Below are 15,239 nucleotides of genomic sequence, written 5' to 3'. Positions count from 1 at the left end.
CATAGAAGGAAACTGGCAAGGACATACCTAAATACTTAAATACAGCATTATGACTATGACGGTGCACACAAGACAAGGTGTACGAATAATAAAAATAATAACGATCGAACGATCTCCGTTTCTTCGACAAGCCCCAAGCAAACCCGTTTTCAAAAGACTAGTTTGCAAGCATCTTCTGCCTGAATAATTTAAATAACTTTCGCTATCAGGTATATGTACATAATTAAATGTCTATCTTTTATACATTATATAAGTAGACATTGACTTCACGCTAAAATTTTTCCTTGTTAGTTAATTATTTCTCCTGCGCCAGCATATACAAATGTCTTTGTTTGACCCAATGGTTGACTGGCTTTTGGCATTAAGTCCGCCATTTGTAGATTTTTCTTTATTTGTGCAATAACGTTTAAATAAATAAATAACGGTATAATTATTCGTCTGTACCGACTCTATGTTTATTGGAAATTACTCGCTTTACATTGTACGACACATGTTTATCTAACAAATTGACTTTGTATGTGAGCAAATATAACTCAAATGGGAAATTTATAAGCTCGGGATTTATCTTTGCATAGCAATTGAAAGGGTATGAGACCAATTGTAGCTTTCCATCACAGAAGGGTCGTTATGCTTCAAGTGCAATAAGGTTGCCAGTGCTCAACGAGGGTGCGGAGTCTTAGGGTCGGCAACGCGCATGTAACTCCTCTGGAGTTGCAGGCGTACATAGGCTACGGAGACTGCTTACCATCAGGCGGGCCGTATGCTTGTTTGCCACCGACGAAGTATATAAAAAAGGACTTTTCCATCTGAAATTCCAACAGAAATTCTGATAGAAACGTCCTTATTGCAAATAAAGCTTACCCTTCTCTGTGGAAAGCCACAATTTTTGCTGCTAAAGCTATTGACTGCTAAAGTCAACAGAGAATCGGTCAAGTTAGCACGATCAAGATGTCTTGGGCAGCGATAATAGAACTACTATACTGTACTGTATGTCACTTACTGCCCAACTCGACGACAAGAATACGCCGGCCCAGCTGATCGCGCGTTGGCAGCACCGCCAGGATGTCCTGGTAAAAGATGTTCTGCTCTTTGCTGGGCATCAGGCCATCGTAGTGCTTCGCGTGCTTCACCTTGAAGTCGTAGTAACGCTTGATCTGGAAAGTTAGTAATGCTATTATATTTATAATATATATATTTATGAAAAAACATTGAAGTATGCCTAAAGTTAGCTAGCACAAACTGACCTGGCTACTCCTTGTAACGTCAGAAATACCCTCCTTAAGACGAAAGTGGAGGCCCCGTGCGAAATCGCCTTTTCATACAAACGTAGTCCTCATTTTTCTCTCTGGATACGAGTATTAACATTATTGTAACATTTTTACACAATTTATTGCATAGATACCACAGCTATGCCCTTACGTTTGATTTTTTAAGAATTTATAATATAAGATGTATATGTGCATTTAAAAATTTGTACGAAATCTGTTCTTCGCTCCTAATTTTTACATAGTTAATGTTATGGTTAATGTATATCAAATTATTTAAAAATATTTTTCAAAATGTCAATATCCAAAGAGGAAAATGGGGGCTACGTTTGTATAGAGAAGCGGCCGTCCTCTTTCCTCTTAATCTCAGGAAAGTGAGACAGAGTGAGAATGCCGTTACAAGTTGCTAGTTATTTTAGGTGTAGGTTTGCAACTATTTATGTGTAAGAAGTTAGTCTACGTTATGTAGTTGAAAAAAGGGATGTTTACCAGCTCATATGCACTTTCAGGGTAGAACTTGCACGGTCGCAAAAATCTAACCAGCCAGGCGTCACTTTCCAGCGGCACGTGTAACTCTTTGTCCGCTGTAACAATACATTTAGAAAATTAGGAATAAGGCATTTTTAGACGATCGTTAGCCTATCTTTAGAGTTCCATTGTGACCTACCTACAAATGACGCGGCAAAACGTACCTATTGAATAATAGTGAAACTAAGTAAGTAATAATATAAATTGCGTTTTTTTTTTCATCGAGTAGATACGTATATAAGCGATGCAAAAATTTTTTAAACATAGAGGGAAAACTGGCAAATTTCACCGCTTCGGGAAAGCTTAAACTTGCGCCTTTTTGGAATAACGTTCAAATAGCGATGTTGACTGTATTAAAAAAAAACACCAAAACATTCATAGAAAAACGTAGACAGAAATATTTTTAGACACAATTTCTATTTTATAAATTGTATAGAACTATAAAGAGTTGGTAAGTTGACCGTGACGTCATTTGCTAGTATTTCATGTAAATTCCATAGTGGCAAATCGTTTTGACAGTTCGAAAAAAGAAACTGATTTGATTAGTAGTCAAATATCCTATTGATATTAACATTATTAACCAACATGCATCTACCATAAGAATGTTCTATCTTAACGGCACCGGTGTCTCAAATATATTCCTAATTCAAAGTATATTCATAGTCAGATCTGGCATAACATTTTTTTCATGTATCGTTTACTAACAAAGGCTATTGTTGTGTGCAAACGCTTGCGTCACCGTGACGAACTCTCTGCCTGTGACCTGTGACTGATCGAGAGTCGGGCCAAGTTTACGCATTCACACATTCTTACTAATAATCATAGTAGGTAGGTACCTATTAGATAGTATTCTCATCTTAGGCCGGCTGCTCTTTTTGGGATATCTTGGCTCTGGGTGGCAACAGGTAATCGTTATATATAGGCACAGTGTTTTTGTAAATTCATCAAAAAGGGTTTGAAAGTTTGTAATGGGAACGATTTGAGTAGGTAGCTATTAGCTAGCCTGCTCGTCTTAGGCCGGCTGCTCTTATTGGGATATCTTCCTACTCGGTGCCAACAGGTAATCCTTATATATAGGTACCGCGTTTTTGAAAATTCATCCCTTAATAGGGTTAAAAAGGGGTTGAAAGTTTGTAATGAGAACGATTTGAGTAGGTAGCTATTAGCTAGCCTGCTCGTCTTCGGCTGGCTGCCCTTTTTAGGGTTCCGTAGCCAAATGGCATAAAACGGAACCCTTATAGTTTCGCCATGTCCGTCTGTCTGTCTGTCTGTCTGTCTGTCCGAGGATTTGCTCCGTGGTCGTTAGTGCTAGAAAGCTGAAATTTGGCATGGATATATAAATCAATAAAGCCGAGAAAGTCGTACAATAAAATCTAAAAATTTAATTTTTTTTAGGGTACCTCCCCTACAGGTAAAGTGGGGGTGAATTTTTTTTTCGCTTTAACCCTAGAGTGTGGGGTATCGTTGGAAAGGTCTTTCAAAACTAATAGGGGTTTTCAAGAAACATTTTTTGATAAAGTGAATATATTCGGAGATAATCGCTCCGAAAGAAAAAAAAATGTGTCCCCCCCCTCTAACTTTTGAACCATAGGTCCAAAAAATATGAAAAAAATTGTGGAAGTAGAGCTTAAGAAAGACATTAAATGAAAACTATAGCGGACATGATCAGTTTAGCTGTTTTTGAGTTATCGCAAAAAGTTTTCCCTTCATAGTAAAAAGACTTATTTTAATTAGGTACTGATTATGCAAATTTGCCTATTTGTTTAACTCAGGTGAAAAGTACCGTTTCATCCCTTGGTTAACAATTTACTATACTTTAAGCTCCAGTTTAGCTTATTGTGACGGAAGAGTAACTACGGAACCCTACACTGAGCGTGGCCCGACATGCTCTTGGCCGGTTATTATTGGGATATCTTCTCTCCGGGTGGCAACAGGTAATCGTTACATATGGGTACCGCGTTTTTGAAAATTCATCCCTTAATAGAGTTAAAAAAGGGTTGAAAGTTTGTAACAGAAAATATTTAAGTAGGTAGCTATTAGCTAGCCTGCTCATCTTAGGCCGGCTGCCCTTTTCTTCCCTCTGGGTAGCAACAGGTAATCGTTATATATATATATATATATATATATATATATATATATATATATATATATATATATATATATATATATGTACAGCGTTTTTGAAAACTCATCCCTTAATAGGGTTAAAAAGGGGTTGAAAGTTTGTGACGGGAACAATTTGAGTAGGTAGCTAGCTTGCTTGTCTTACGCGAACTGCCGTTTTTGGGATATCTTCCCTACGGGTGGCAGCAGGTAATCGTAATATATAGGTACAGTAAGTACATAGAGGAAATTTGTGTACAAACACGACCAAATCATATTTATTATTTCTGCGCAAGGCTTCGTCTGAGTGGCATAATGATTTCCGTGATAAGAAATTATCATACTTATTATACATCCTTCCTTTGGACTCACACTATCTTCATTCCAAATTTTATCTAAATTGTTTTAGCGGTTTAAGCGTGAAGAGGTAACAGAAAAACAGACAGACAGTTATTTTCATATTTATAAAAAAGCGCCAGAATGCTTCAATGAGGACAAAGTGCTCCTGAATAACCTTAAGCTCGAGTGGATACGCAAGTTGTTGTAGACTGGCAAAATGGAGTAGAAACTAAACTTTGTTTTCTGCTATGATTGCAATTTTTTTGTACAGTTAGGGCACGTGCTGTCAATGTTTAATGTGATTTATCGTTATTTATTCAATTTATCAGTATAGGAATCCCATAAAATCAAAAAAGTTATAAAAAAATACGCGAAAGTAAAGCGTTGGCTGGATCAGACAGATATATACCTGTTATCTTAGGCAATTCATCAAAAATTAAGATTAGACGTCAGAGATAATATTGTTTTTATAAACACGCAGCAGCGTACAAAATTATTCGCCAATAGTAACTAAGAGTGCTAATGAAAAATTTCTTGCCCTGAGAAATTAACATTTTAATAGCTAAACATGTCCGTTTACGTCAATAGGAAGATTATCTAAGAATATGTATTATTTGTTAATGACTATAAGCACAGAAAAAATGTTTGAGTAAATAAGGATGACTAGACGGCGGTTTTTTAATAATTGAACAAATGTCGTAACTCGTAAATATTTGCTAATTAAATTGTTGTTTTCTTACTACCAGGTCCTGGTATCGGTTTTAATCATCAGATGTTTAAAATGAAAGGGTATCAGGCTAATCTTTTAACAATTCTTAGTTAAAATATGGTTCAATGTTGGATAGAAAAAAACAGACTTTGGAAAAATTCTAGGTAAAGTTCCATATATAAATTTTTCAATTTAGATTATTGTATGTTCTTTTTACTCAGTACCACGCTTTTTCGATCTTACTACTTATTAGGATCGTAAGAGTACGTGATTCTAAGACAGATTTCAATAACTTATTAATCTCATTTTCGTTTTATTCACCTCTTTTTATATTTCAGTACCTATTTTACCAGCAGTAAAAGTAAAGTCGCACATGAAGTACTTAAGTGCACTCCCATCAGGTCTCACATCTGCTTAAACACTGCATTCGCCTTGAATTTAAACCTATAGGTTTTGCACGTTATACTTATGTCGCGCATGGAATCATCTATCTATGGAAAAAAAACTATACTAAAGCCCCTCTTGCATGTGTGAGTGAAGTGTTTGAATAAACCTTCCATTTTTGAAATTTGTAATATAACGTATTAATACGGTAACTTTATGCGTTTGCGTCACATCCGGTAGTTCTGAGTTTTTGCAGACTTGTTTATGACGTCGGCCTAATGAATAATCCAAGTTTGTGACCTCGAACGCCGAACGCAACTTTGTCAAAAATCGAAAAAACCGCGAAAACTAGTTTTTGTTAGTACCTTCTCAAAACGTTTTTAAAGTTGACTAAATTTGCTACAATATGAGACTAGAATTGTTTCTGTAAATCTAATAGTTTTCGAAATAAGCTTTTCAATGTATAATTTTTCGAACTTGAATTCGTAGGATAAGTGCAGTTACAGCGAGTATGTACTTTTGTCTCAGGCGATGCCGATGCCGCTTGGCACGATTGTTTCTAAGATCAAACGAAGCTGATTTGACCCGGTAGTCATGAGATCGTTCCGCCACTACCCCTAAAAACTCCACAGGTCCAATCTAGCATAGATTGAACCTGTGGAGAAAATATATGAAAATGATATATAACTTACCCTAGTTGCTAAGAGCAGGAAGAAATATAGCATAGATTGGACCTGGTGAGCCGAGCCTTTCCCTCCTTTGTTGTAGGGGAAGGCACGGTACGATCTCATAGCTATCAGGCCAAATCAGCTTTGTTTGACCTAAGGAACAACCATGCCAAGCGGCATCGGCTGAGACAAAAGCGCAGGATGCACTGCACTTATTTACCCTACTAACTCAAGTTCGAAAAAATTATAAACTTTGAAAGGCTTTATCTCGAAAACGCCTGAAAAGGAGACAAAGCTACTGGATTATATGGTTTGCAAACTCATTATTTGCTTGTTTTTCAAGTTTGATTATTCCTGTCCACTTCTGATTCTATTGTCATAAGATATAAATGGTTGTAAATTTTGAATAATTCATTGTCTTCGTATTTTTTTGCGTCGTTCACGAATATTCAATATAATACAGTTTACTACAAAGGTAAATTTGAAAACATCGAATTTTAATTCAGCTAGACAAATGAATGTACAATTTCCTGTATGCGGTAGAGGACAACCACTGCATATCCAAACAAAAAGAGTTACATATTTGTAATTTGTAAAAATATTTCAAAGAGACAAATTTAAAGCACCCATAAATATGTATACCTGCAGCAGGAAGTCACCGAGCTGCACCGTCGGCAGCTTGTCCATGTCCATCAACAGTTGCTGTGAAAAGGACAAGTCAGCTAGTTTCTTCTTATCTCTTACCTTCTAGCAGTCTCCTGAGCTCGGGAATGGCGGGCTCGGTGACTTCTGGTATCTCCCGCAGCTCTTTGCGCGCGATCTACCGGAATAAGTCGCTCGGTTCGTCCAGCTCTATATGCAGCAGGAAGTCATCGAGCTGCACCTCCGGCAGCTTGGCCACGTCCATCAACAGTTGATGTGATAAGGACAAATCATCTAGTTTCTTCTTATCTCTTACCTTCTAGAAGTTTCCTGAGCTCAGCAATGGCGGACTCGGTGACTTCTGGCGTCTCCCGCAGCTCCTTGCGCGCGATCTCGCGGAAAGTGTCGCTCGGTTCGTCCAGCTCTATCTGCAGCAGGAAGTCGCCGAGCTGCACTGCCGGCAGCTTGTCCACATCCGTCAACATGTGCTGGGACACTAGAATAGAAAAAAATGAGTTATTTTATTTTCCAGAATGCTTAAAATAATGTAGTATAAGGAGTTAACCTGAATGTGGTCCAACTTAGGTATATTTGTTTGACTACGTCTCACAGAAGTCACAGACCTGACAAAAAAAGGTGTGTATTTGTTTAGTACATGTTTTAATGCACTCTGAATGTTCGTGTCATTAGGTTTCGTTACGTTCGAATTACATTTGAATAGCATTTGTGTTTTGATATTATAGGATAAATAAGAACATTAAGGAAATGCATGCAATTAATAGGTCGCTTTATTTGGACTTTAGAGCATTGGCCAAATATCAATAAGGATAACGACCAATGACCATATTGCCCCGGTTTACATTGATAACATGATGATGTTCATTTTCTTGCAGAGCCGCTTCGGTCATTCGTAAAAATAGTCCGTATCAAAGGTTATCTTATAGACCTTTTAGTCTTTTGAAATTTGATAACCTAGAAAAGAGCCTTTATTGAAAATGTACACTTTTAAATCAAAAGAGGTTGGGTTAGTCGACGTGAATGTTATAGGTATGGACTCGTCGAATAATCTTCATATCTTACTTATTTCTCTATGTTCATGTATAGATTTAGGTAGGTATACAAATTATTGTTTTATGCTCATAATGACACAAATTATTGTGTTATGTCATACCTGCCATATTGGCCTAGCCACGGCACGGGCAACATTAGCAATAGGTATGTGTTGTTCAGGGTCCCATGCCAAAATGTAAATGCATGCCGGTGATTAAATAAGGAACATAATATAGGGACAAATCAACAATGATAAAAGGTTACGTAGATTTATTTGTTTTCTAAGTTTCGACAATGAGCGACATATGGTATGGTGAAACTTAATAAAATCCCAAAAACTGTAGTAGAAAGGTAATATTTTCTTTTATAATTTTCTTAACTATTTCTGACAACACTGATTTAAACTTTCACGATTTTTATACATTATTAAATTACGAAAACGGGACTTAATCGCGCATTTCTACAGCAGAAAAGTGCGGGGAGCCAATGGAGCCATTGAAATAAAAAAACATTGTAATTTCAATCGGGTTACAAGACCAAGTGCGGGTAGTTCTAAAAACTCGCGCGGCTAGAAGATGTTGATGTCAACTTTAGCCAGTTTTCGCCGAGACCACGGGGACAACGCCGTCTTGGAAACGTCGGAAGTAATTTTAGAACTCAATATGCGATTAAGTCCCGTTTCTGTAATTTATTGATATTTCTGACAATGCATATACATTTTCTTTAGAACAGTATCATCCTGAAAGTACACGGCTCATTTTTCCTTAGGCACTTTAAGCATGAAAATTTGGGCCCTTAGTAGTTTTGTAATATATTTTATTTAGATTAATATTTTCTGACGTATGTAGGATCTTTCCCGCGACCTCCGGATTGAAAGTCGCACGCTCTTGCCGCTATGCCAGCAGCGCTTTTTAGGGTTCCGTAGCGAAATGGCAAAACACGGAACCCTTATAGATTCGTCATGTCCGTCTGTCTTTCCGATTATGTCACAGCCACTTTTTTACGAAACTATAAGAGCTATACTGTTCAAACTTGGTAAGTAGATGTATTCTACGAACCGCATTAAGATTTTTACACAAAAATAGAAAAAAAAAACATAAATTTTGGGGGCTCCCCATAGGTACTTAGAATTAGAACTGAAACTCAAAAAATCTTTTTTAATCAAACCCATATGTGTGGGGTATCTATGGATAGGTCTTTAAAAATGATATTGAGGTTTCTAATATAATTTTTTTCTAAACTGCGCGAGAGACACTTCCAAAATGAAAAAATGTGTCCCCCCCCCCTGTAACTTCTAAAATAACAGAATGAAAAATCTAAAAAAATATATGATATACATTACCATGCAAACTTCCACCGAAAATTGGTTTGAACGAGATCTAGTAAGTACTTTTTTTAATACGTCATAAAATTAAAAAAAATTTTTTTTCATCAAACCCATACGTGTCTATGATATTAGAAACCTAAATATCATTTTTGAAGACCTATTTTTAATACTCCCTAGATAGGTCTTCAAAAATGATATTTAGGTTTCTAATATCAATTTTTTCTAAACTGAATAGTTTGCGCGAGAGACACTTCCAAAGTGAAAAAATGTGTGCCCCCCCCCCCCCTGTAACTTCTAAAATAACAGAATGAAAAATCTTAAAAAAATATATGATATACATTACCATGCAAACTTCCACCGAAAATTGGTTTGAACGAGATCTAGTAAGTAGTTTTTTTTAATACGTCATAAATGGTACGGAACCCTTCATGGGCGAGTCCGACTCGCACTTGGCCGCTTTTTTAGTTTGGATACTTAATGTCTGAATCTGCTGATATGAGATCTGTAACTTATTATTACTCAGCTGCGATTTTAGTATAGATAGTCACTGTAAAGACGTTCTTCTCGATTTTAATCCATTAGATTAAGACGAAAGCGACAAAATTTGTAAAACCTACCACAAACACTCACACGAGAAGTGGACTTCTATATAGATTAGTACTCGAAGTCTGGTACAACTTTGTTGTTGACATAAATCATATTGTAAGTCGTATAAAATTCTAGCACGGAAATTTTCTCGGATTGAAATTATGAAAACGTTCGACACACAATTTTCAAACTGCCAGCATACCTAAAATGCACATCACATCCAAATACATTGTACCTCTAAAAGTAGGTAAAGAGTTAGATTTTCAAACAATAAACCTTTTCTTTCACTGCGTGGTCGTGATCTCTAAGGTTCTCATTATAGAAACTTTCTGTACATATTGCCCACGTATAATTTGTTATTACCTAATTAAGGAGTACTTCAGTAAAAAAAGAAGCAGCGAATTATCTGGTATATTTTTTTCTGTCTTGTTAATTATGTTATGAAGTATTTTTTTTATTTTATAATCTGTATATATTATACTATAAAATTGAAATAAAATCATATTGAAAAATATGAGATTGTTGGAGTTTTCTCATTTTTATTGCAATGTATTCTTAGACAACACAATTTGAGAATTAAAATATTTAGTTTTAATTTTTAATGAAAATTGACAATCTTCACTTGTCGTTATCCACAATGCCACAATTGAATCAGAGACATTCCATTTTCCATTTCACAACTTGTTTTATGTTTTTAGGAATATCATCTTACGAATAAGTTATACCAATTAACTGGATTTTATCTTGGGTTGTCAGGAAGTCTCTCCAATCTAACCTCTGACAGAGGCAAATACACAAAAGTGGAAATTCCATGTAACTACCTCAGAGTGAAGTCAAATAAAAAAAGTTAAATATTCAACAAAAGGCAATTTAATTAGGTTTTAAGTATACAGGTAGAGCTTTGTGGAGAAGCCGGGGTGGTTAGAGTACCGCTGCCTCGATTTTGCACAAAATAGGCACAACAGCTGTCGGGTTGCGGAAAATGCCCAGAAGCACTAACTAACTAAGGTATTAAGTAGCTTCTAAAATTTAAAGAAAAAACTATGTTTCCTCATCAATTCTCTGAGAAGACGCTGTTCAAAAAGTGTTAAGAGGTTTATATAAAAGGCGGAAACTTGAATTCCTTTTATTTCCACTCCACTCTACGTAATATCTAAAAATCGTGCTATTAGTGCTAGAAAGCTGCAATTTGGCATGGATACATAAATTATGCATGGCGACAGAACGGTAAAATAACAAGACAATAAAAACAAGAAAAAACATTTTTTTAGGGTTACTGCCGCACAAAAAGATTTTTTGCTTTTTTGTGCTTTGTCTCAATAGTGTGGGGTATTCTTGGATGGTCTTTCAAAACAAATAAGGGTCTCCAAAAACATTTAAAGATAAAGTTAAAAAGTTAATATTTCCGGAATTAATCGCAGGAAATAAAAAAAATATGCCCCCCTTCCCCCTCTAACTTTAGAACCATGGGTCCAAAAAATATGAATAAAATCTTAGCAAACATGATCGGTCCAGCCGTTTTTAGTTATTGCAAAAGTCTTCTCTTCTTAGTAAAAAGACGTACAAAGCGCTGCGAAGGTACTCTTATGCTTGTAATGTATCTACATCTATCTACATGATACTTACTAATTAATAATAGCTCCCATTTGGTCTGTTCTGATAAAATGGTAACTACAAAACCCTACACTGGGCGTGGCCAGACATGGTCTTGGCTGATTTATTTTTATAAAAAGATAGACAGCCAGGTAAGTAGGCCGGTTTACTTAATAACTTTTTCACGCTAAACTGCCTTATTTTAAAGCCAATCATGCCGGGGTTATTTTAAGATTTGGTCAGCCACTTAAGTTATTTTTAGTCCTATGCAACCTGTTCTAAAAAACTCGTGTTTGGGTTTGACGTTATTTGGTAGGTAGGTACCGTTAGGGTACTGTGCGTCAACAAACCTGTTTCACCTTAAAGGCTAATGTTTTTTTTTATGTGGGTAGGCTATTTTACCTATTCCACCACGTAGGCGAGGTTTTTGTACATTAACATAAAAAGACAAAAAAAGTTGATTCTAATAAATATTTACCCCCTTATTCATAAACGTGTACTAAAGTTACGATGCCGCTGATCATCATTTGTTCCTTTCCGACGTATTGGTATGATGGAAAGTGACAAACGATGATCAGCGGCATCGTAACTTTAGTACACGTATATGAATAAGGGGTTAATGTTTAGCATCTAATAATAACAAAATGAGAAAACACAATCAGCTGACGTCTACTTGTTAGGAGTCTAACACCTGCTACTTGTTAAGTACAGTAGGTACCTCCATAATTCAATACGTGTAATTGTTACTGACTTTAGTCAAATATCGTTTTTAAGATTTGACAACGGTGGATTAAGAGTACATTGTACATTGTGCCACATTAGCAATAATTGCAACTCAATGTAGATACATGCGTACCAATTCGTAAAGGATACGTTTAAGAATGCATATTTGTTAGCTATTTCATTGGAAAAGTAAATAAAGCAGTGACTCATATTATCATATTATATTATTAGTTTCATAGTAGTCATTGTTGCGGTCATTCGCCTTCCTTTATCTTAATAGTGCTGGTAGTACCTACATGAAACGATTACCCTACTAAAAATGAATATAAACCCTGGTTAAGATTAGATGTAAGTCCCTTGGTTTTATTTATTATAATTTTAATGCTCTATTTGCATCTAATCTCATGAAACCCATGTATTGAATTTTACCCTACCAGGAAATAGAGAAAGCAAGTAGACTTATGTTAACAATAAAATGTCATTTTGACTGAGTAGTTACAAAAGTTTCATTGGATAAAATTCCCAATATTCCAATAAAGATACTAGGCAATTAAAAGAGTGTGTATTAAAACAAAAAGATAAACAGACCGAATGAATCCGCAAATTTTAAAATCGCTGCGTATTGGGTTGCACAAAAAAAACAAATTACTCACGTTTTCCCATTTTGGCTAGTGTCACCGAATTTAAGGATTTCGCAAAGAATGCACAAAACGGCTGCTATGACGGACGGTCGGAGCGCAATGAAGGACGAACGCGAATGCGGCGTGGTGCGTGACGGGCGGCTTGTATATGTGCCACGAGTGGTACCCGCGAAGATGTTCATTCCGATTGCTTACGTTTCAGATGCGAGTGCTTGCCTCAGGCGAATCAATATACCACAAACCAACCACCCGTGTACATGCATAATTATAAATATTATAATCTCGATCGTTATCAAACAACTCTGCCTAGTTGAAAACTACACATAAATTGAAAAGCCTGAGCGAATGCTCGGCAAGCGATCAATATAACAGGCCGTAATTGTTGACCGTAGCTACTTTATCCGTGTTTGCTGTTTTTTTATCAACTCTATAAAACAAGTGTCCGCGTATTGTGTACGAATTGGTTAAATTCGTTAAGATTTGACGACTTTGAGGATGACTATGACCCATTACGATATTTACCGAATCTTCAAAGTGTTGACATTATCCACAATGTAAATTGATAAATAAGACTCCAACGATGGAATATATTTAATTATACTTATCTAGTCATGATTAAACTTTGTTGAGAAGACGTTTAAATTTTAAAATGTAAAGTGTACTAGATTTTAAGAAGATGGGTACTCAGTAAGCAGAAAAACCCAAATGCGTCCGGGGAAAATGTGAAGTACTTAGGTGGTTATATTTTCCATACCACTTACGTTCATCCTGCAAATTGGTTAGACAATGAATCTATGTTCTATCAGTACATATTAGGAAACCAACTCACAACCGAGACCGAACCGTCGGTCGAATTTATGTCAAAATATTTTTAATAATTTTTATGCCGAAGCCGGACACCAGTAAAAATACAGTTTCAGCAAGCCGAGCCGAAAACGGACTTTCGGCCGGAACATGATTTTTATGCTAAAACCTGTCGAAACCGAAACTTCGTTCGGACATTAGGTAGTTAAAGTTTTTTTTTTTAGCATAAGAAAGGAGGTATGCGGGAATGACGTGTATTTTAATAAAAAAGAAACACCTTTTAAAAAGAAGTCACAGCAAATATGTAACAATTATAAATCATATACGATTATTCACATTCATTTGCCTTCATAAGCTTGGAGGATTTAACAACTGGAGACGTCTTGTTTGTAATTTTCTGTACAAAACAGTCTGCCAATTTTTGCGGGGGAGGGGCACGTCAAATGTATGGTTATTCAGATAAATAGCCATACATTTGACGTCGGTCCATACAATACAATTGACCATTGGTCGAGGTTTTCGACAGAGGGGTAAGTAAAAGAAACTATTTTTTTAAAGCGTTTTTCAATTATTTTCAATAAAAAGACACATCAAGATTGTTTATCTTTTTTATAATGCTAAAAAAATAACTATAGCGCGTATATGATTCTAGTTAACCACCACTACACTTTAGAAAACATCTGTGGGTGGATTTCAAAGTGTAGTTAGCTCTATCTCTAAAAATATGACATTTTTAATAAGGTCGAAATGATCTACATTATCTGGTAGTTTACGAGTAGCCCTATTAAATTAGGTATTTTTGTATACCCCGGTGTCCCTACAGTTACGGTTTTATTTTGGTAAGTAAATAATTGTCCATGTTTTAAATTCAGGTGAGCTCGAAATATTTGAAGTCTACCGACGGTATTGAGAGCTCAATACAGTGGACATCAAAGGTAACCGTTTCAAGTCACTAATTGCATCAGTTACGATGGCGGAGTCAAAGACCGCGACCAAAACGTAACTTCATTCATTCATTATGGGCGCAACTTGGCGAACAGAGCATAACGGGTAAGTACTCGCACTAGCTACATTGGGCTACGCTCGTGGTGCTTGTGTATTGCTGTTTGTTCGCTGTTTGAATTTATTTCTGGCAACCTGGATGGTATTTGATTGTTAGAAAGGGAAGCAATCACTGAGGTTTCTGGTGTGACGCTTTTGTCGTAATGGCGTTAAGATTGGAATTATATTACTTAATTTAATAATGTCCAACAATATGATGTTTGTTTGTCAGGCTGTTTAAATCTCTGCTCGCACGCGATAAGAAACTGTACTGCCGGTATTTTTATGTACAAAATAAGTGTATACATGTATGATGTATAGACTAATTTTGTAAATACTTATTTGTGAGTAAGGTCTTCGCAATCTGTGTTAGAAAATTATCATTAAGTTTTATTTCTTATTATATATCTACTTAAGTTTTATATTCGGCAACAAGGCTCATATTCAGCTACACAGGCGCGTGGTGAGGTGATGTGATGTTATTATCCCTACATGGGTAATAATTGTATTTATTAACTGATTGAAATAATAGCCAAGAAAGGTTTGGCAATGATGGCCAAAAGTGGTTACAACAATCACAATATTAAATATATCATTGTCATTATAATCGCTGTCCAGTTATCAAAATAACCTCGATTTTATCGGAAAGAATTAACGAATTATGATACTAACATTAACACACATGATAGTGACATCTGTTGCCTGATGGCAATTAGTTACGAAGACTGTTCAAGCGCGCCGTTCGAGCGGCGGTAAATAGCGCCATCTAGTGTTGAGTAGCATTGTGAGTTAAAAGCAATATCTAGTGACGCACAAAATACCTTCTGTTAATTT

At 36.0% G+C, this 15,239-nt stretch overlaps 1 protein-coding gene across 2 annotated transcripts in view; it reads right to left on the bottom strand.

Moving 5' to 3' along the window:
• LOC133518028 (alpha-tocopherol transfer protein-like) overlaps positions 1–15,239 on the bottom strand; it is a 35,348-nt gene that overhangs the window by 3,744 nt on the left and 16,365 nt on the right. Inside the window, exons 1-4 of one of the 2 annotated variants that reach the window (XM_061851572.1) lie at positions 12,573–12,732; positions 6,955–7,134; positions 1,755–1,849; positions 1,001–1,154 (exon numbers count right to left, since the gene is read on the bottom strand). In XM_061851572.1, coding sequence (XP_061707556.1) covers positions 1,001–1,154; positions 1,755–1,849; positions 6,955–7,134; positions 12,573–12,582 — 439 coding nt within the window. In that variant the 5' untranslated portion in view covers positions 12,583–12,732. Of the gene's footprint in view, positions 1–1,000; positions 1,155–1,754; positions 1,850–6,954; positions 7,135–12,572; positions 12,733–15,239 lie in introns of those variants that run through there. The other variant, XM_061851571.1, reaches the window with a different exon arrangement.

Source organism: Cydia pomonella, chromosome 5 (genome assembly GCF_033807575.1).
Source record: "Cydia pomonella isolate Wapato2018A chromosome 5, ilCydPomo1, whole genome shotgun sequence".
NCBI lineage: Eukaryota > Metazoa > Arthropoda > Insecta > Lepidoptera > Tortricidae > Cydia > Cydia pomonella.
This window is presented reverse-complemented; position numbering and strand designations above follow the sequence as displayed.